At 41.7% G+C, this 22,009-nt stretch overlaps 1 protein-coding gene across 5 annotated transcripts in view; it reads left to right on the forward strand.

Annotated features, from left to right (window-relative positions):
* kcnd2 (potassium voltage-gated channel, Shal-related subfamily, member 2) overlaps positions 1-22,009 on the forward strand; it is a 341,951-nt gene that overhangs the window by 302,760 nt on the left and 17,182 nt on the right. For all 5 annotated transcript variants that reach the window (XM_073059532.1, XM_073059531.1, XM_073059534.1 and 2 more), the window contains exon 3: positions 3,282-3,444. In XM_073059532.1, coding sequence (XP_072915633.1) covers positions 3,282-3,444 — 163 coding nt within the window. The remainder of the gene's footprint in view (positions 1-3,281; positions 3,445-22,009) is intronic.

A 22,009-nucleotide genomic window follows, 5' to 3' on the forward strand; every position in this document is an offset into this window, starting at 1 on the left:
AAATCCTTCATAGAATTTTTGTGCCTGGTGATAGCAAATTCCATCCTTACAGTCCTGAACCCAATAATTATTACTAAAACCTGTCCTGCCATGCGGCAGCCGCGCTGCCTAAGCATACCTGGACAAGGTAGGAAACTTCCCAGCTTATATTGTAGACAGCATTTCAATTGACTTGAATTATGAATTGAAATAATAAACGTAAGTGATTTCAAAAAATACACACAAAATGCTGGTGGAACACAGCAGGCCAGGCAGCATCTATAGGAAGAAGCACTGTCGATGTTTTGGGCCGAGTCCCTTCGTCAGGACTAACTGAAAGGAAAGATACTAAGAGATTTGAAAGTAGTGGGGGGAGGGGGAAATGCAAAATGATAGGAGAATACCGGAGGGGGTGGGGTGAAGCTAAGAGCTGGAAAGGTGATTGGCGAAAGTGATACAGAGCTGGAGAAGGGAAAGGATCATGGGACGGGAGGCCTCAGGAGAAAGAAAGGGGGAGGGGGGAGCACCAGAGGGAGATGGAGAACAAGCAAAGTGATGGGCAGAGAGAGAGAAAAAAAACAAACAACTAAGCTCAGGGCTGGGGTAAGAAGGGGAGGAGGGGCATTAATGGAAGTTAGAGAAGTCAATGTTCATGCCATCAGGTTGGAGGCTACCCAGCCGGTATATAAGGTGTTGTTCCTTCAACCTGAGTTTGGATTCATTTTGACAGTAGAGGAGGCCATGGATAGACATATCGGAGTGGGAATGGGATGTGGAATTAAAATGTGTGGCCACTGGGAGATCCTGCTTTCTCTGGCGGACCAAGCGTAGGTGTTCAGCGAAACGGTCTCCCAGTCTGCGTCGGGTCTCACCAATATATAAAAGGCCACACCGGGAGCACCAGATGCAGTATACCACACCAGCCGACTCACAGGTGAAGTGTCGCCTCACCTGGAAGGACTGTCTGGGGCCCTGAATGGTGGTGAGGGAGGAAGTGTAAGGGCAGATGTAGCACTTGTTCCGCTTACAAGGATAAGTGCCAGGAGGGAGATCGGTGGGAAGGGATGGGGGGGACGAGTGGACAAGTGAGTCGCGTAGGGAGCGATCCCTGCGGAAAGCAGAAGGAGGGGGGGAGGGAGAGATGTTCTTGGTAGTGGGATCCTGTTGGAGGTGGCGAAAGTTACGGAGAATTATACGTTGGACCTGGAGGCTGGTGGGGTGGTAGGTGAGGACAAGGGGAACCCTATCCCGAGTGGAGTGACGGGTGGATGGGGTGAGGGCAGATGTGCGGGAAATGGGAGAGATGCATTTGAGAGCAGAGTTGATGGTGGAAGAAGGGAAGTCCCTTTGTTTAAAAAAGGGAGACATCTCCTTCGTCCTGGAATGAAAAGCCTCATCCTGAGTGCAGATGCGGCGGAGACGGAGGAATTGTGAGAAGGGGGTCTGTAGGCTTATAGTAGATATTTCAAAAAATATTAGTGATTTCAAAAAATGGTGTGTGATAGGGAAATTTCATGGTGATTTTCATGATCAGTAGCCCAAAATTCATAAGATACACCTAAAGGTATTCAGGAAGCAAAATCTTTGTTGTCCAGTGATTATTGTAGTGAACATGATAAATGCATCAACTTAAAAAAATATATTTGAAGTAACACAGAAGAACAAGTGTTAATTATGACTGGCAATGGTAAAACTTTAATAATGCTTTCTTTGGGAGCCTGATGACAAATTGCATTATTATTATATAATGGCTTCAATTCCCTTCACAAATCTCTTTTGTAGGGAAATGCACAATGTAGCATAAGTTTCATGCACTGTTAGCAATACCTTTCATCAGTTTTCTCATGATCAGAAGTTAACTGTTTAGATGGAATTAACAAGACTGTATATGTCCTGCTGTTTGTGGGCGATATAACTGGGTTATCTCGCACGTTGTCAGTTAGACACCGGGGTTGTAACTACACTGAGATAGCTTGTTCAGAGATTCAGTTAGTTCTGGAGTGCAGGTTTTCAGTACATTCAAAGAGGATGTCATCTAGCCCCCAGAGTCTTTGCTGTATCCATTGGTCGCAGCCTTTTCTTGATATCATATGGAATTAATTGAACTGGCTTCTTTGAAGGTTGGAAGCATACAAAAAAGGGATCAATAACTAGACACTTTGGACTAAAAAGAGGTTGTAAATATTTCACTTTTGTCTACAACTTATGTACTCGAACATCACTAAGGATATTCTTGGAGCCCCCCACCCCCCCCGGCTGATTAATTATTCACATCCAGATTTGGCAAGACTTGGGTATGAGCTTATTTAACCCGATTGCGTGCTGTTTTTGCTGTTTTGCATACATGTACTCCTGTGCTGCAGCTTCACCACGTTGACATCTCCTTTTCATATTCACCATGCCCTCTCGCCCTCTGCTCTTCGTTGAACTAATGTTGACCTCTTTCCTCATTTATAATGGTAGAATAGTTCAATAATGCCTTTTTAATGTTAATTCATTGACTTTTACCCACAATACTGTTTGCTTACAGTAATCGATGTCGCTGGAAAGAGGAACTTAAATGAAGCACTGATTTTTCTTATAGAGTCAGAGTCACGGAAACAGGCCCTAGAGCCCATCTAGTCTGTGCCAAACTATTTAGTAAAGGATAATTCAGTGTGCTACAGTAACCTAGACAAGAATTCATATTTTTCCAGTGTGTGCCATCACCTCAACTGGAAGATATCATCCTGTCCTGAAACGTATCCTAGACAGAATTAGTTCATATTTGGAGTTTGCAGTCCTCCTCCCTAAAAAAAAAAGATATGGAGACAAAAAATATATCATCAAGATTACAAGGATTGTTTGCAATTAGGAAGTAAATTTTATAAAAATACAATAGCCTGCATTTCTTTGAAAGGGAGCTGTTGTAAAAATAGGTTTGATTATTGTGTGTTTTGTGCTGGGATTGTTTTCTGAAGGACTGGATGTTGCAGATCATTACCATAAAAAGCTACCTTCTGTCTTTGAATATTTTGAATAAATATGCCATTATAATTTAACAGAACTTTTTAAAATCTCTTCCTAAGAAACAGAAAGAAGAGGAATGTGTATTTTTGATGTGCCTATCAGGCTTTGACAGAAACAGAACATGAGGAAAAGACATTAAACTGAAGATAGGAATTAATGTTGCACATATTGTAAATATCTACCCCTCCCCCACCTGTCATCTGTGGAACTAACTGGGAACCTAATATACATCTTTTATTAATGAAAATACATTATATCTTATTGAAACTAATGATTCGTTGCTTTTGTTTCAGATATGGAGACATGGTACCAAAGACCATTGCTGGAAAGATCTTTGGATCTATCTGCTCTTTGAGCGGAGTGTTGGTTATTGCCTTACCTGTGCCCGTCATTGTCTCAAACTTCAGTCGCATCTATCATCAGAACCAACGGGCAGATAAGCGCAAGGCACAGAAGGTACTCTGATAGTTCTAATCCATACATGTCTTAATATAATATCTGCGATTTATTTACAAATTAGTTTCAAGTTAGTTGTAAAGATATTGCTTTGTACGCACAAATTAGTTTAAAGTTGTGACTAAGGGCATTGATTGACATGTGGTGGTCCTGAGGAAAGGAAAACTAATTTATTCATTTGATATTGATTGTTGAATTTTTAATTTGTGTGGGCAAGAGTAAATGGTGGCTGTGGTAAATGGTTGGGTCTTTTGGTTGTTCTGTTTCTACTTCCACTGTCAGCAAAGCATAAAACAGGTGTGCATTGAGTGATGGTTTATTATAGATCCTGACTCCTTCCTTCTGAATTGAAAACATTGTACCTGAAACTCAACAGTGCAAACCAGTTTTATCATATTTATCACTGATTTAAGATTCCAGAAGCCAATATGTTCCTGTGCCAAAGAATTTGAATAGTGAAATTCATTGGCAGTGATATTTTGAGTTAGTGCAAGAACTCCCAATTTGCCATAATGCGGCAAAGCTGTGCCCAAATGTAACACCCAGTAAAGCCAAATACCTGCCTATCGGGATCAGAAGTTGGTTTTAAACAGCATCCAAAGAAAGAGGAAGAGGTGAAAAGGCAAGGGGGTTTAGGGAAGCATGTACAAAACTAATGCTTTAAATAATAGCTGGGGTACAAGAGACTGCAGTTGCTGGAATATGGAGCAGCAAACAATCTGTTGGAGGAACTCAGAAGGTCCCACAGCATCTGTGGAAGGAGCAGAACTGACAACATTTTGGATCAAAACCCTGCATCTCATGACCCCCTGTGTTCCTGCAGCAGGTTACTTGTTCCGGTAAATTATATCTGCATTGTTGCAACGTTATGAATAAAGAAGGTTGAAGGTACTCAAAAGGTCAGAGTTTAAGGGAAGGATTGCGTGAGGATGAGAAATTAATTTCTGAAGAGTGGAAAATGGGAGACCCAGTGGCAGAAGAAATATTGACATTCCGGACATTATACCGGGCATTCAGGAGTGCCAGGGAAGTGAAGTATGTGCAGTGAAAATTATGACTGAGAAGGTGCTCGGGAAGCTTAATGGTCTGAGGGTGGATAAATCTCCTGGACCTGGTGGAATGCACCCTCGGGTTCTGAAGGAAGTAGCTGGAGAGACTGTGGAGGCATTAACAGTGATCTTTCAAGAATGGATAGATTCTGGCATTGTACCGGATGACTGGAAAATTCCAAATGTTACCCGGCTATTTAAGAAGGGTGGGAGGCAGCAGAAAGGAAACTATAGACCTGTTAGCCTGACATCAGTAGTTAGGAAGTTGTTGGAATTGATTGTTAGGGATGAGATTATGGAGTACCTGGAGGCACATGACAAGATAGGCCAATCCCAGCATGGTTTCCTGAAAGGAAAATGTTGCCTGATTAACCTACTGCAGTTTCTTGAGGAAATTACAAGCAGGGTAGACAAAGGAGATGCAGTAGATGTGGTGTACTTAGATTTTCAGAAGGCCTTTGACAAGGTGCCATACATGAGCCTGCTTAGCAAGATATGAGCCCATGGAATTACAGGGGAGTTCCTAGCATGGGTGGAGCATTGGCTGATCAGCAGAAAACAGAGAGTGGAAATAAAGGGATCCTATTCTGGCTGGCTGCCAGTTACCAGTGGAGTTCCACAGGGGTCGGTGTTGGGACCGCTGCTTTTTACGATGTATGTCAATGTTTTGGACTATGGGATTAATGGATTTGTGGCTAAATTTGCGGATGATAGGTGGAGGAGCGGGTAGAGTTGAGGAAACAGAAAGCCCACAAAGAGACTAAATTGTTTAGGGGAATGGGCAAAGAAGTGGCAAATGAAATACAATGTTGGAAAGTGTATGGTGATGCACTTTGGTGGAAGAAATAAACAGGCAGACTATTATTTATATGGGGAGAGAATTCAAAATGCAGAGATGCAAAGGGACTTGGGAGTCCTTGTGCAGGATACCCTAAAGGTTAACCTCCAGGTTGAGTCTGTGGTGAAGAAGGCGAATACAATGTTGGCATTCATTTCTAGAGGTATAGACTATAAGAGCAGGGACGTTATTTCCCATGGTAGGGGAGTCTAGGACAAGAGGGCATGACATCAGGATTGAAGGACGTCCATTCAGAACTGAGATGCAGAGAAGTTACTTTAGTCAGAGGGTGGTAAATCTGTGGAATTTGTTGCCACGAGCGGCTGCGGAGGCCAATTCATTGGGTGCATTTAAGGCAGAGATAGACAGGTTCTTGATTAGCCAGGGCATCAAAGGGTATGGGGAGAAGGCAGGGGAGTGGGGATGACTGAAAGAATTGGATCAACCCATGATTGAATGGTACAGCAGACTCAGTGGGCTGAATGGCCTACTTCTGCTCCTATATCTTATGGTCTTATGGTCTTACCTTTGATATTATCCATCCTACTTCAAGTCATTAACATCCTTGCAAAAGTAGGTTACCTAAAAATGGACAAAATGCCCTAACTATCCTTGATCATATGGATTAGTGCCGTACTCTGCAACGTGACAGACATATCGAGGCTACTGGCTTTTTTCAGAATTTACTTCAAAATATTGTACAATTGCTGCCGTTTATATTATTCAGATATCTTGCTTTGTTAGAAATATTTATGATAAGCTAGGTTAATTTGAATCTTTACTTATTGTAGTACAGTGAAATATAGCAACTTAAAACACTGGGCTATTATTTTTTTGTTTGCATGGAAATAGATGCTAGAAAGATCAGGTTTGCTGGTTGTTTGTAGGGTTGTTTGCCAAGCCTGGAGGTTAGGATACAAACATTTTGTCAACAGTCAAGGTAACATCATCAGTGCACAATTAAGTGTTGTTTCTGCCTAGTGCTTGTGTTTGTATTGGTCCAACTCATTCTGATTGGTTGGCTGTTGCGCTGGCTGCTATTCTCCACCGGGTCCCAGCCAACTGGATTGTTGAGTGATCTCCACTGACTTGTATCCCTGGTTATCAGTCGATGTGATTGTTGGTTCTTTGGGTCTCCACAGCTCACCTCTCAACCCCTATACCGCAGATACATAGGTTTGTAAATTGCGTCCAGTTCAATACGCTTGTTAATGGAGTCTTCTGTTGAGAACCAAGCTTCTAAGAATTCTCTTGATTTTTATTGTTCAGTGCTTCTGCCAGGATTTTTGTAGTTTCCCAGATGGAAGTGTGTCCTTGGTATTCATGTGCAGAGATGACTGACAGAGGATCGTGTCCTCTTAACGGTTAGCTGATGCTCACGTAGATTTGTGGATAGTTTTCTCCCTATCTCCTCTACATAATGTGCGGGGCTGTGTCCACTTTGAATTTGGTGTATTAAATTTGTTCTCTCCATGTGGGCTGTTGGATCTTTGGGTCTCAAGACGAGTGTTCTGATAGTTGTGCTGGGTTTGTGTGCTACCATTATTCCATTTGGAGCAGTCGTGCCGTAATTTCAGAAATATTCCTGATGTATGGTAGGGTTAGCCTCTTTCTTGTCTGTGCAGCAGGAGTTTCCAGGGTTGAGACACCTTCTGATGAAGTTTATTGGATAGCCATTGCACATGAATACTTTGAAAAGGTGATTTTCTTCTTTCTTCTTGAGGTCTATGCTACCTCAGTGTGTTTCCACTCAACTGAATAACGTTCAGACACAATGTATTTGCAGATTGACATGAATTCCCACCTGCTAAGACCTAAAGTGGTGAAGGCATTAAAATCTCCTCCTCCAAGTATAGCTCTATAAGATTTTTACAAACAGATCTGTCAGTGTTTGAGCATTGCAGTGTCAAACATTGTGTAATTTCCTATTGGACAATTATTACTACCTTACTATTTGTTTGGAATTAGGTGTAATAGAATGAACAAGGCCTGTCTGGGTTCCTCTCCAACTCTAGCTGACATAAGCAGTGTTAATTGAATGTCTTGTAGTATTGCAGCTTTTCGTGCAAATGTTTCTTCTATTTGTGCCCCTTCCAAGAAGCTAACCAGCAGCCAGCACATCAGTGCTGAGAATATAAATGCTTGTTTATTTGGAAAATGTCCTGTTTTTCTTGAGCTTATTGGAGTAGACTCCAAAAAAAAACAGAACACGCTCATGAAATACAAAAGCAAAATACTGCTGATACCAAAAAATTGTTGTGCAAATGCATAGAAGGTCAAGCAGTATTTGTAAATAAAGAAATAGTGCTAATGTATTAGATCAATGACCTTTCATTATAACCAGAAAAATAAGAAAATTCCTGTGTTCTACGCACTATTTTTCTTACTTATCCAGTTATGATGAAAGATCATAGACCTTTAGAGAAGGGGAGGGAGGATAGAGAGAGCAAAGGGAATGTCTGCGATGAGGGGAGACCTGACCAAGAGAACACGGATGTTTATAATGTCATCCAGAAGAAGTTGTTGAAGTCTTGTTAATCATTGTTAATCTGATAGGAAGAGGTGTAAAAACAAGAAAATGTCTAAGGACAAATGAGGGGGAAAAAACAAAAAAATGCTATGTCTGTGAGATGCAGCACACAGCAGTTGATAAGAATGGTCAGCAGGCCAGAGGATATGTGTAGAGAGAAAAACTGAGTTAATGTTACGCATTGCAAATGAGAATTTAGCCTTGTGCCCTTAATGGTATATGCCCAAATGGAAAATGAGATGATGGTCCTCAGGTTTATTTTGCACTATGTCAGGCCTACTTGGAATAGTATAGGAGAGTAAAGACAGAGAGTCTTCAGGAGGGAGTGGGAGTGCAGTGAAGAATTAAAGTGACTGGCAGATAGAAATGTAGGGTCTCCCTTGCAGCCTGAACAAAAATATTCAGCAAAGTGACCATCTAAGTATTGGTTGGTATCTCCAATGTAGAAGAGACCATATTGTGAGGGTGGAAATAGTGTGAGTGAATTGTTCATTCACTTGAAACGACTGATTGAGTTAGAATCCCTGGACACTTAAACGAGTAGAGGTAGGATAATATTATAGCTACGTACCTTAAGAAGGTGCTGGTGGTGAAGAGTGAGCCAAGTAAACTAGGAATGATTTCAACTCTGTGGTTCTCTCTGAAGAAAACATTATGTGTATGACTTCCTGGTTTCTTTTTCCCTTGGTCTTCCAGCTATCACCGATGTTTAGTTTTTCCCTTGTTTGCATTTTACCAACAATGCTGAAGTTATTAATTTGAAGCATTAGTTCTGTTTCTCTCCCCACAGAAGCCACCTGACCTGCTCAGTATATTGAGAATTTTCTGTTTTTATTTCAGAACTCAAGCATCTGCAATGTAATAATACATTACCTGGAATTCAAGGCAAAATAAAGACTAGAGGTGTTAACTTGGTACTATACTTAGTTAGCTTCACAGAACGGCAATTAATAGCAACATCTTTTAAGAAAATAATTGCACATTTTGCGATTATCTTTCTGTGTGTCATTAACTTCACACCTCTCTTATCCAAAATAGTTTGTTTGAGTGTTGTTAAACTTAACCACATTTTTATTTTTTTAACTGGCACGGTTAATTCCTAAAAGTCACAGTAAATCCTAAGATAAGCAGTGTATTTATCCTACTGGTTAAAGCAAGGGGCGAGAAATATTTTTGCATTATGCAATATTATTTCGACCGTTTCGGCTATTCATATGCATAGCACAATGGAGTCCTAGAATACTACTGCACTGTACAGGCCCTTTGGCCCATCTAGTCCATGCCGAGCTATTAATCTGCCTAGTCCCATCGACCCACCCCAGACCTTAGCATACCATACCCTTCCCACACATGTACCTATGCAAATTTATATTAAATGTTAAAATCCACTTACACTGGATTCAATTTGTTCACACTCTCATCACTCTGTGTGAAGTAGCTCCTTCATATGGCCATGGCAGGGAAGGCTGAATTCAAACCAGGCTGAAACGCCGAGGAATGGGGCCTCCTTTACCTAGCATCTTGTTGATAAATGTGCAGTCGCTGGAAAATTAAGATTGACGATCTCAGGGCAAGGCTGCTGTATCAGAGGCAGGTGAAGCAGATCTCAATTGTTCGTTGCATAGAGACTTGGTTAACAGCAAACACGCCAGGCACAGCTATCCGACCAGAAAGTTTTGCAATTTCCAGAATAGATCAAACTGCGAACTCTGGTAAGGAAAAAGGTGGTGGCGTGTGCTTTTTGGGCAATTCTCTTTGGTGTTTGGACATGGGGGTAATGTCGACCTCTTGCTCCCCTGACTTACAACACTTAATGATAAAACATAGACCATTCTGTTTGCCATGTAAGTTCTCATCCGTGATCCTGACCGCAGTTTATTTACCACCATCAGCCGATTATCAGCAACCACTTTTGAAACTGCATGATGTCGGATGCAGGAAGAAACAGCCCATACCGAAGAACTGCAAGTTACAGTCGGCAACTTTAACCTGGCCTGTTTGAAGAAAACAAGGATGTGCCCAATTATCACCAGCATGTAACCTGTTGCACTAGAGGTCCCAACACACTAGATCACTGCTACAGTACATTAAGGAATGCCTATCGTTCCTTCCCAAGACCTCGTTTTGGCAAATCGGACCATTGGCTGAATTCCTACTACCTGCAGACAGATAGAGAGGTATTAGAAGGCAGAGGAACAGTTACGAGATTGCCTTGAGTCAGTGAACTGGGCCGTCTTCAAGCACTCATCTGAGTATCTGATTGACTACACCAGGATCTTTACAGACTTTATTAAAACAACTGTAGATGAGTGTGTCCCCACAAAATTGTTTAGGGTTTACCCCGATCAGAAGCCCTGTATGAACCATGAAATCTGGAATTTGCTGAGGGCCAGATCAGAGGCATTCAAGTCTGGAAATCAAGAATGCTACAAGAGATGCAGGTATGAACTCCAGAAAGCCATCTCACAGGTGAAGTGGAGATTCTGGACCAGACAGGATTCAACAAGGGATGTTCGACAGCTGTGGCAGGAATTGAATGCTTTAAGTTAAATCTAGCAACAAAGGGGACAGCAGAACTTCACTTCCAGATGAGCTCGATGCCTTCTAAGCTCACTTTGATCACCAGAACAGGGAGGAAACATCGCATGCCTGAATGCCTCCCGATGATCATAGAACATGGAACATAGAATAGTACAGCACATTACAGGCCCTTCGGCCCACAATGTTGTGCCGACCCTCAAACCCTGCCTCCCATATAACCCCCCACCTTAAATTCCTCCATATACCTGTCTACTAGTCTCTTAAACTTCACTAGTGTATCTGCCTCCACCACTGACTCAGGCAGTGCATTCCACACACCACCCACTCTCTGAGTGAAAAACCTTTCTCTAATATCCCCTTTGAACTTCCCTCCCCTTACCTTAAAGCCATGTCCTCTTGTACTGAGCAGTGGTGCCCTGGGGAAGAGGTGCTGGCTGTCCACTCTGTCTATTCCTCTTAATCCTTGAGATCCTTTGGTCTCAGTATCTAAAGACGACGTGCAGGCTGCCTTCAAGAGAGTGAATTGAATACAAGCATCCACTCCGGACGGAGTACCTGGCTGAATACAGAATACCTGTGCTGACCAACTGGCTGGTGTATTTACAGATGTCTTCAACCTCTCGCTCTGGCAGTGTGTGGTACCCGTCTGCTTCGAGCAGGCGTCAATCATACCAGTGCCCAAGAAGGAAGTGGTAACCTGCTTCAATGATTATTGCCCAGTAGCAGTTACATTCACAGTGATGAAGTGTTTTGAGAGGCTGGTGTTGAAGCGTATTAGAGTGACAACTTGGATCTGCTCCAATTTGCCTACCAAGGCAATAGATCCACAGCAGATGCCATGTCATTGGCTCTTCACACAACCCTGGAATGCTTGGACAGCAAATATACATACATCAGGATGCTCTTTAGTGGTTACAGCTTAGTATTTAATACCATCATCCCCTCAAAACTAGTCAGTAAACTCCAGACCTGGGCCTCGATACCCCCTTGTGCAATTGGATCCTGGATTTCCTCTCTTGCAGACCCCAGTTAGTTTGTATTGGCAAAAACATCTGCTCCACAATCTCCATCATCACAGTTGTACCAGAATGATGTGTGCTTAGCCCCCAGCTCTACTCACTTTACCCCTATGACTGTGTGGCTAAGTACAGCTCCAACACCATATACAAGTTTGCTGATGACACCACTGTTGCCGGCCGAATCAAAGGTGGTGATGAATCAGCATATAGAAGGAAGATTGAAAACTTGGCTGAGTGATGTAATAACAACAACCGCTCACTCAGGGTCAACAAGACCAAGGAATTGATCGTAGACTTCAGCGGAGGGGAACCAGAGGTCCATGAGCCAGTACTCATTGGAGGATCAGTAACTTTAAATTCCTGAGTGAGACTATCTCAGAGGACCTGTCCTGGACCCATCATATAAATGTAATTGCAAAGAAAGCACAACAGCGCCTCTACATCCTCAGGAATCTGCGGAGATTTGGCATGTTATCAAAAACCTTGGCAACTATAGATGTGTGGTGGGAAGTCAGCTGACTGGCTGCATTATAACCTGGTACCGTATGTGAACACTGATGCCTTTGAGCAGAAAATCCTACAAAAGGTAGTGAATTAGAAAAACCAGCATTCATCATCGAAGATCCTTATCACCAAGCCATGCTCTTTTCTCACTGATGCCATCAGGTAGAAGGTACAAGTGCCTCAGGACAGGTTGAAGAACAGTTACTACCCCTCAGCCATCAGGCTCTTGAACAAAAGGGGATAACTACACTCATTCTAGTTCTGGTGTTCCCACAACTGATGGTCTGACCTTAAGGACTCTTTATCTTGTTATTTCATGCTGTCATTATTTATTGCTCTTTATTTATATTTGCATTGGCATGGTTTTTTTTCACTGATCCTGTTTACAGTTGTGTTTCTATAGATTTGCTAAGTATGCCCACAGGATAAAGAATCTCAGGGTTGTATGTGGTAACATGTATGTACTTTGATAATAAATATTACTTTCAACTTTCATATTTCACCTTTCACCATTTAAGCATGACCCCAAGTTCTAATCTCACCCAACCTCAGTGGAAAAATCCTGCATACGTTTACACTATCTGTACACCTCGTAATTTTGTGTACCTCTATCAAAACTTCCTTCATTCTTCTATGGTCTAGGGAATACAGTCCTGACCTATTCAACCTTTCCCTATAAGTCAAGTCCTCAAGTTCTGGCAACGTTCTTGTAAATTTTCTCTATACTCTTTCAATATTATTGACATCTTTAGTAGGTGACCAGAACTGCACACAATACTCCAAATTGGGCCTCACCAATATCTTATTCAACTTAAATATAACATCCCAACTCCTGTACTCAGTACTTTGACCTTATGAAGGTCAATGTGCCAAAAGCTCCCTTTATAAACATATCTGCATGCTTTGTCTCTTTCATGGAATTATGAATCTGTATTCCCAGATCCCTCAGTTCTACCACATTCCACAGTGCCCTAACACTCACCAGGTAAGACCTACCCTGGTTCGTCTTCCCAAAGTGCAACACCTCACACTTGTCTGCATTAAATTCCATCTTCAATTTTTCAGCCCATTTTTCCTGCTGGTGCAGATCCCACTGCAAGCTTTGACAGACTTCCTTGCTGTCTACTACGCCCCTGAATCTTGGTGCCATCCACAAATTTGCTGATCCAGTTAACCACATTATCATCCAGATTATTGATATAGATGACAAACAACAGACCAATCCCCGTGGCACACCACTAGCCATAGGCCTCCAGTCAGAGGCAACCATCTACTAGCACTCTCTAGCTTCTCCTGCAAAGCCAATCTCTAATCTAATTTACTACCTACAATGTAGTAGATAGTGGAATGGATTTCTGTTCATTAAACATTCTTACACAATGACTCCATTGATCATTCAACACATAGTTGATATCACTGATACAATATTTGTACACTAATAAGTGTCAAAGAGACATCACAGGGTTCCAGTACAATTCAGATGTACTGCGCTATGAGCACACATCCATTCTGCATAAGTTGTATCTAAAAGTATGTTACAAACTGCTTAATATCGCTACACCTCATGACAATGATGATGGCATCGGTCTGTCTCAAAGGACAATGGATAGCAACACTGGAGCAACCTCTCCAGAGTACAAGTCTGGGCAGAAGGTACGGAGATCCTGGGATGCCCAGTTGTCGAGATTTCCCTCTCAGTCTCACTGGTATAGTCTAAAGGAAAGTGAAGCAATACATTTGGCACCAGCTTGGCTGCAGGAGCTGCTGGAATAGTGTTCAGTGACATCCAGCCACTTTAGGGGCTCCAGTCCAGATTATCTGCCTGGGTATACTCCCTTAGCCTTCGTCTCTCCTGAGGCTGTCCACAAGGCAGTGATCGTTCCACATGACCAGTGGTCAAGACCTAAACCAAATTTGCCAATTTTTCAATTGTTTTGTTATTGTAACACAGATGGAACAAAGTCTAAAACTTTTTTTTGAGTTTTTAATTTACTTTATGAACTTCTGAATTATTATATATTTGAGGGACAAAACTTGACAGAAGGTGGTTTTGATTGTCTTCATATCAAAATAGATTCTTTGAAAAGATAATATATTATTCAACTGACTAACCTTATTTCCTTTGGTTCTATGAATGCGTAATATCTGTTATGCTGATTTTCATGTACACAAGAGAACAAGATGAATGAAAACCATCTGTCAAAATTCTTTTGTCAAAATGTTTGATCATGTACTGGCCTCAAAGTAAAAGAATTGTGGGTGTTGTCTGCATACATGAGTGATTACATTCCAAGAAACTTATACACAGACCTATTGTAATTTTACACATAATAAAGCTTTCTTTCTTTAAATTCATTCACAAAACAAATGGAATCCAATTTTAAAATATGCATAGAGCTTTTTTCTCATTTTTGTCTTAATTAACCTTGACCAAATAAAGCTACTTCTAAATCTGATGTTCCTATTTAATATTTTGCATTGCCTATGCAAATACAGCTTCAGGTTTTTGCTCAGCAAAGGTTGGTATGAGGGAAAAACTGAAGCTGCATTACTGTTCAAATGTAGGAGTCTTCACCACAAGATGTCCATTGGTAATTCCAGTGAGGACTACCATACTCAGAGATCAGTAAAACATTGCTACTACATAGAATGGTTAAGATGAACAACGTTGATGCATCTAAGAGAAAACTGATCAAGTACGTGGGGAAGAAAGGAGTACAATGACATGCTGACAGGACTAGAAAGGAAAACTGCGAGGAAGCAGCCGTAGTATTGATCTCTTGTGAGTGACTGTTTTTAAATTAGTAAAAGAAACCACTATTTAAAAAATCAGCTTTTAATCATTACATGGGTGCTTTCTTGGTTTAATTTTAGTTGATTATTTGTAAAATATAAATAAATGATATAAAGATGGAATTGAAATTCAACAGTGGTGATTGCAAAATGCAATTACCCCCACCTGTTGTTGGAATGCAGGCAACATGCCAATCTCCTTGCTCTTTTTGATCCTTGCACACCACCCCATTCATTGTCTGGATATTTTATTGACTAGCTTGTCACAACTGAAGCTATATGCCACTAAAGGTTTGCCTTAAAGAGGAAAGCCATTGTAGCTGCTCTCGGGTATCAGACATCTCAAACCTGGGGGGGGAAATAATGTATTTCTACACTATGCCTCTCATAATCTTATAAACTCTGTCAGAACTTCCCTCAGCCCTTGCTGCTCCAGGGAAACAACCCAAGTTTGTCCAAGCTCTCCTTATAGTACTTGCCCTCTAATCCAGGGAACATCCTGATAAACTGTCCTGCACCCTCTCCAAAGTCTTGACATCCTTCCCATAATGGGGTGACCAGAGCTGTGTGAAATACTCCAGATGCAGCCTATTAGTTACAGTGGCATGCAAAAGTTTGGGCACCCCTGATCAAAATTTCTGTTACTGTGAATAGTTAAGTGAGTAGAAGATGAACTGATCTCCAAAAGTCATAAAGCTAAAGATGAAACACTCTTTTCAACATTTTAAGCAAGATTAGTGTATTATTTTTGTTTTGTATAATTTTAGAGTGAAAAAAGGAAAGGAGCGCCATGCAAAAGTTTGGGCACCCCAAGAGATTTGAGCTCTCAGATAACTTTTACCAAGGTCTCAGACCTTAATTAGCTTGTTAGGGTTGTGGCTTGTTCACAGTCATCATTAGGAAAGGCCAGGTGATGCAAATTTCAAAGCTTTATAAATACCCTGACTCCTCAAACCTTGTCCCAACAGTCAGCAGCCATGGGCTCCTCTAAGCAGCTGCCTAGCACTCTGAAAATTAAAATAAATGATACCCACAAAGCAGAAGGAGGCTATAAGAAGATAGCAAAGCATTTTCAGGTAGCTGTTTCCTCACTTCGTAATGTAATTAAGTAATAGCAGTTAACAGGAACTGTGGAGGTCAAGTTGAGGTCTGGAAGACCAAGAAAACTTTCCGAGAGAACTGCTCATAGGATTGCTAGAAAGGCAAATCAAAACCCCCATTTGACTGCAAAAGACCTTCAGGAAGATTTAGCAAACTCTGGAGAGGTGGTGCACTGTTCTACTGCTCAGCAACACCTGAACAAGTATGACCTGCATGGAAGAGTCATCAGAAGAAAACCTTTCCTGCGTCCTCACCACAAAATTCAGCATCAGAAGTTTGTAAAGGAACATCTAAACAAGCCTGATGCATTTTGGAAACAAGTCCTGTGGACTGATGAAGTTAAAATAGAATTTTTTGGCCACAGTGAGCAAAGGTATGTTTGGAGAAAAAAGGGGGCAGAATTTCATGAAAAGAACACCTCTCCAACTGTTAAGCACTGGGTGGATCGATCATGCTTTGGGCTTGTGTTGCAGCCAGTGGCACGGGGAACATTTCACTGGTAGAGGAAAGAATGAATTCAATTAAATACCAGCAAATTCTGGAAGCAAACATCACACCGTCTGTAAAAAAGCTGAAGATGAAAAGAGGATGGCTTCTACAACAGGATAATGATCCTAAACACACCTCAAAATCCACATTGGACTACCTCAAGAGGCACAAGCTGAAGGTTTTGTCAAGGCCCTCAAAGTCCCACAACCTAAACATCATCGAAAATCTGTGGCTAGACCTCAAAAGAGCAGTGCATGCAAGACAGCCCAAGAATCTCACAGAACTAGAAGCCTTTTGCAAGGACTACTACTACTACTACAATGTCGACTCAGGCCTAGGGGGCTGGCGTCGGGCACGATGACGGGCTCTGCACTCCTCCCTCTCCCTCTCCCTCATCAGTGTGTTCAGTTCACCTACATTAGCTGCGCCGCTATCTTCTAGGAGCGTGTTGACCATAGTCTTGGGAGGGTGCCCAGGGTTCATCCTCCCATGCTTGGGGTCCCATGTGATGACCAGGATGGCATAGACAGTGCCCTGCTAGTTACAGTCTTCTCGCTTCGATTGTAGTAGTGAGCATCTGTAGGCCGTCATGAAGCTCGATGTTCGTCATGTGCTGTTTGCAAGGAAGAATGGGTGAAAATCCCCCAAACAAGAATTGAAAGACTCTTGGCTGGCTACAGAAAGTGTTTACAAGCTGTGATACTTGCTAAATGGGGTGTTACTAAGTACTGACCATGCAGGGTGCCCAAACTTTTGCTTCGGGCCCTTTTCTTTTTTTTTGTTATTTTGAAACTGTAGAAGATGGAAATTAAAAAAGTAACCTTGCTTAAAATATTAAAGAAATGTGTCATCTTTAACTTTATGCCTTTTGGAAATCAGGTCATCTTTTACTCACTTAACTATTCACAGTAACAGAAATTTTGACCAGGAGTGCCCAAACTTTTGCAAGCCACTGTATATCTTGATATGTTTTCAAGTTCTTGACAGGGAAGTGGAAAAGACTAGCGAGTTCAGTCAGTACAACATAGGACCCAATCCCACAGTTGAGGGTTCAAGCCCTGTGTTGGTTGCTGACATTTTCAGGCAGCACGTTATCGTAGCGGAAAGCATAACGCTATTACAGCACTAGCAGCCCAGGTTCAATTCCACCATTATCTGTAAGGTGACCACGTGACTTGTGACTTCCCTCCCACGTTCCAAAGACATATTGATTAATAGACTAATTTGACAGGAATGTGCGGTCGGTTATGGCCTAAGTGCCCAGAGAGGGACAATGATACGGATCGACGGTTCACTGACTTTTAATAGGAATTGTGCAGAAAAAAAGGAAAAAACAATAAACACTAGACTAACAGGGCCATTAACTGGTACTATAAAAATAAAGCTAACACGAATACAGCAGCTCAGCAATAGTAAATAAATACTGCTCCTTCACAACGTCAGTCAAAGCAGTAGTCTTCGTTCTCGGAACCAGGACGTGGTAAGCAGGGAGCATTGACATTGCTGTCACATCTCAACAAGACTGAAACGAGAGGAAGGGAGTTAAACACCACCACAATGAAACACTAATTGGCTGAAACATTGATACTCACAAGCTAATTGGGGATCATGTTCAGCACCCTCCTACAAGGGTGTGTAGACCCCGTAAGCACAGTCCATTGCTGTGATGTAATTGCTCACATAAGCATAATTGGGTGGCATGGACTTGTTGGACTGTAGTTACCTGTTACCAGACTATAAATTTAGAAATAGATACTATATCTACAAGAAGTCAGGAGATAAGCTCAGAAGGTTTTGGGTGTAATAGCCTTGAGTGTACTTACTTGAATGACACTCCATAGAAGTATCAGGGCCAGACCAAAAGGTATGTACAAGGATTATTAACTAACTTTTGTATGCACAGTAGCATAAAATAATTTATAAATCTTAAGTTTTTATTTTGTAGTGGTTCCTATTCATATACATTAGAGCCAAGCAGATACTGTGTGGTCAGTGAGAGAGGAAAGGTTGAGAGTTTGAATCGTTTGGTGAATGTGGTAATTGAATTTCAATTACTGCCCATGTAAAATGGTATCTTTCCTTTCTCCTCTTCCACATGCTTCTGCTTCTCAGCTACTGGCCATGTGGTTGGTAGCAAACTTTGCGTCCTAATGATGGTGAGGTTATGTAGCATGCAGCAAACCATTACAGATGGCTCTGCTAAGTACTGTGAGCTCACCAGGCAATGTTATTTCATTGGTGTGCTGAGCTACATGGCTTTTACTGATGTCCACATGAATGGGTTTTACACTAAAGTCTTCAACATCAGAGTTCCAGTCCCCACTTGGTCTGCTTGTGGCTCAAAGGCAGATAGCACAATGGAATTCCCTTAGCATGAAGATATCTTAAATACTGCTGGAATGCCAGGCATCGATCTTCATAATCTGCTGGCTGAGGTCACATACAAGATGGACACTGAGCAAGTATTTTGTTTCTTGAATGGCATAATTAATATGTATATGTAATTAATGAATCCCTGCATCTCAAAAATACCAGATATCCTAGCGTAGCAACATGTGATTTCTCACCATTTATACCTGTTACCAAAGGACAGAATGTAGTTTCTTGCATAGCAAGATGCAGTTTATCAGCAATGACTGGCTATTACTAAGATGGGTATTATATGAGGTGAGGACTGCAGTCACTAAAGAGGCGGTGCTGAGCAAACTGAAGGGCATAAAGGTAGACGGTTCCTGGATGGAATGCAGAAAGGAATGGCAGAAATTATGGTAGAGTTGTTTGAGATGATGTACCAAAATTCTCTGAACTCCAGGTGGGTCCCAATGAATTAGAAGACTGTAAATTTCATGTTACTATAAAGACAGGATGTAGGCAGAAGGAAGATAACTATAGGCTGGGTAGCTTCAACGTTTGTAGCTGGGAAATGCTTGAAGCTATCATTAAGGAAGAAACACAAACAACTGGATAGAAGTAGTTTCATCTGGCAGTTACAGCATTTATTCAAAAGGGCAGGTCCTGTTAGACAAACTTACTGGAGTTCTAACAAGTGCAGTGGATAGAGAGCAATAGGTGGATAATGTACACTTGGAATTCCAGAAGGAATTCACTGAGATGCCACATAAAAGATTTATCCATAACATAAGGATGCATAGAATTGGAGGTAATGTATTAGCATGGAAGAGGATTGATTAATCAATAAATGACAGATGGGATAAATGAGTGTTTCTGTAATCAGCAATTAGCAGTGAGTGGAGTGCCGCAGAGGTCAGTGCTGGGCCCACAACTGTTCACGATATACAAAAACGTTTTGGAAGAGGTAACGTCTAAGTTTGCTGATGACACTAAATTGAGTGGAAGAGCAAATTGTGCAGAGGATGTGGAGAGTCTGCGGAGAAATATAGATAGCTTAATTGAATGAACAAGAGTCTGGCAGATGGAGTACAATGTTGGTACTGTTATGAGTGATGGACAGACCTGATGGACAATGGGGTGCAGAGTTAACCATTCCCAACCCCCCTCCTGAGAACTACGAACTATCGCTGTTGCTATGCTGCTCATGAGAGAGAGAGAGATGAAACACAGGCAAGAACATTTGCTACAGATAAGAGGAGGAGAGAGACTGTTGATTTACTGTATTATGACTCTTCCTGGATTATTTACTTTCCACTACAAGGACTTTGCTTTGCTCATTAACATTCCTCAGGAGATAGCAGGAGTGGCCTGATTTGATGGACACTGTCATTCAGAGTTGATGGATAGCTGAGACCCCGTGAGTGGGGATAAAAAGACGGGTCTGGAGAGACACACCAGTGACTGAGTGTTGGGAACCCACAGAAAGGTGGGGGCTTCGGAGACCGAATCAGGAGATCGGTCAGTAAAGTTCACAGTGTTACAGCAGGGCCGGTGGGGACTTGTGTGTGTGTCCACTCATGCCAGAGTGACGAGTCCACCACAGAAGATCAGTCTAGCTGAAGAACAGAGGGGTCATAACTGAATGACCACAACGATACGACGGATTAAGAAAGCCACAAAAGGTTTGCCTGCCGCAACTGTTGCTGTTACATCTCGCTCGCTCTCTCTCTCTCCAACGATTTCAACACAACAACCATAACTACTTCAGCATTTAATGAACTGAACTCTATACTTACATATGACAATTCGTTTACCCCTAGACATCGATAGAGCTTGTTTATTATTGATTATTATCATTCCTACACTTCTAGGTTTATTATTGCTAACTTGTTTTATATGTATATTTGCATTTTTGATATTGTATTGTGTAGTTTACTAATAAACACCTTTAGTTTGGTACCACCAGACTCCAACGGATTCTTCTTTCTCTGGGTCAGACACCCAGTTACGGGGTACGTAACAGTACATGTTAGGTTAACCACTTTGGAAGGTAAAATGGATGATCAGATTTTATTTAAATAGTGAAAGATTGCAGCTAACTGTTGTGCAGAATGAATTAGAACTTCTTTTGCATGATTGGTTAGCAGGTGCAACATGTTATCAAGAAATGTTATCAAGAATGTTGGACTTTATTGCTAGAGGTATTGAACTTAAGAGCAGGGAAGTTATACAGGGTACTGGCGACGCTGTACTGTATGCAGTTCTGGTACCCTTACTTGAGAAAAGGTACTGGCTTTGGAGGCAATGCAGAGAAGGCTTGTAGCCAGAGCAGCATGATCTTCTTGAATTGCGAAGCAGGCTCGATGGTCAGATGGCCTACCATTTTCCCAGAAGAAGTCAGGTACATAAATGTTCATTGACATTATCATGGAGACAAGAAGTTACGAATGCTGTGATCTGGAAGAAACAGAAAGCTGCTGAAGGAACTCAGTGGCTCAAGATGCATCTGTGGAGGCAAAGGTTTGGTTGGCATTTGGGTCAAACTCCTATTTCAGGAATATTACCTGAAAGCAGATCCAGGCAGGTCCTGGACATAACGTCCTGATTCAAAACATTAACTGTCCTACAGATGCTGTCTGACCTGCTATGTTCCTGCAGCAGCTTGCTTTTTGCTCCATTGCTATTTTCATATAACCTTACTAACAAACCGCCAAACTCTGTTGCAGTTGTTACTGTGACGGATGACAGATTTCATTGTGGATTGTTTATTGAAGGTCAGTTAGCTTACACCTTATTCCTCAATTCTGCCGTGTAGGTGAATTCCTCCTTGAACATCGTGAGGGATTACAACCTCCTCTTGAGGGCTCTTCACTCCTTCTCCTCCTCCTCCTCCCTGTTTTGGCTCTTATCATACCCTGCTTGTAAACTATTCATTGTCCCATTTATGGTTTGTTTGGAAATTGAAGATTATGTAATGTCATTTCTACTACACAAGTGTAAAGCAGAATGAAATCATTGTTACTCTGGATCTGATGCAGTATATAAAAAATCACACTAAGATAAAGAACACAATAATATAAGAAACACACATAAAAATAAATACCTTAGATAGCTGATATACATAGATTGATTGTGTGTACATAAAGTGATGCTAGGCAGAGATATGTCTGTCTTTTTCGGTTGTCCATCGGAATCCGATGACGATGTCCACTCCTTTAATGGTGAGATCTTTGATGACTATACAGTCCTATCCTGGACCCACAAGCTCTATTGCATGTGGGGCATGTATATGTGGTAGTGGTGGTAGTGATGGCAACCACGGCTGCATTTCTCCTGGCTCTCTTCTGCT

Source organism: Hemitrygon akajei, chromosome 10, assembly GCF_048418815.1.
Source record: "Hemitrygon akajei chromosome 10, sHemAka1.3, whole genome shotgun sequence".
Classification (NCBI taxonomy): domain Eukaryota; kingdom Metazoa; phylum Chordata; class Chondrichthyes; order Myliobatiformes; family Dasyatidae; genus Hemitrygon; species Hemitrygon akajei.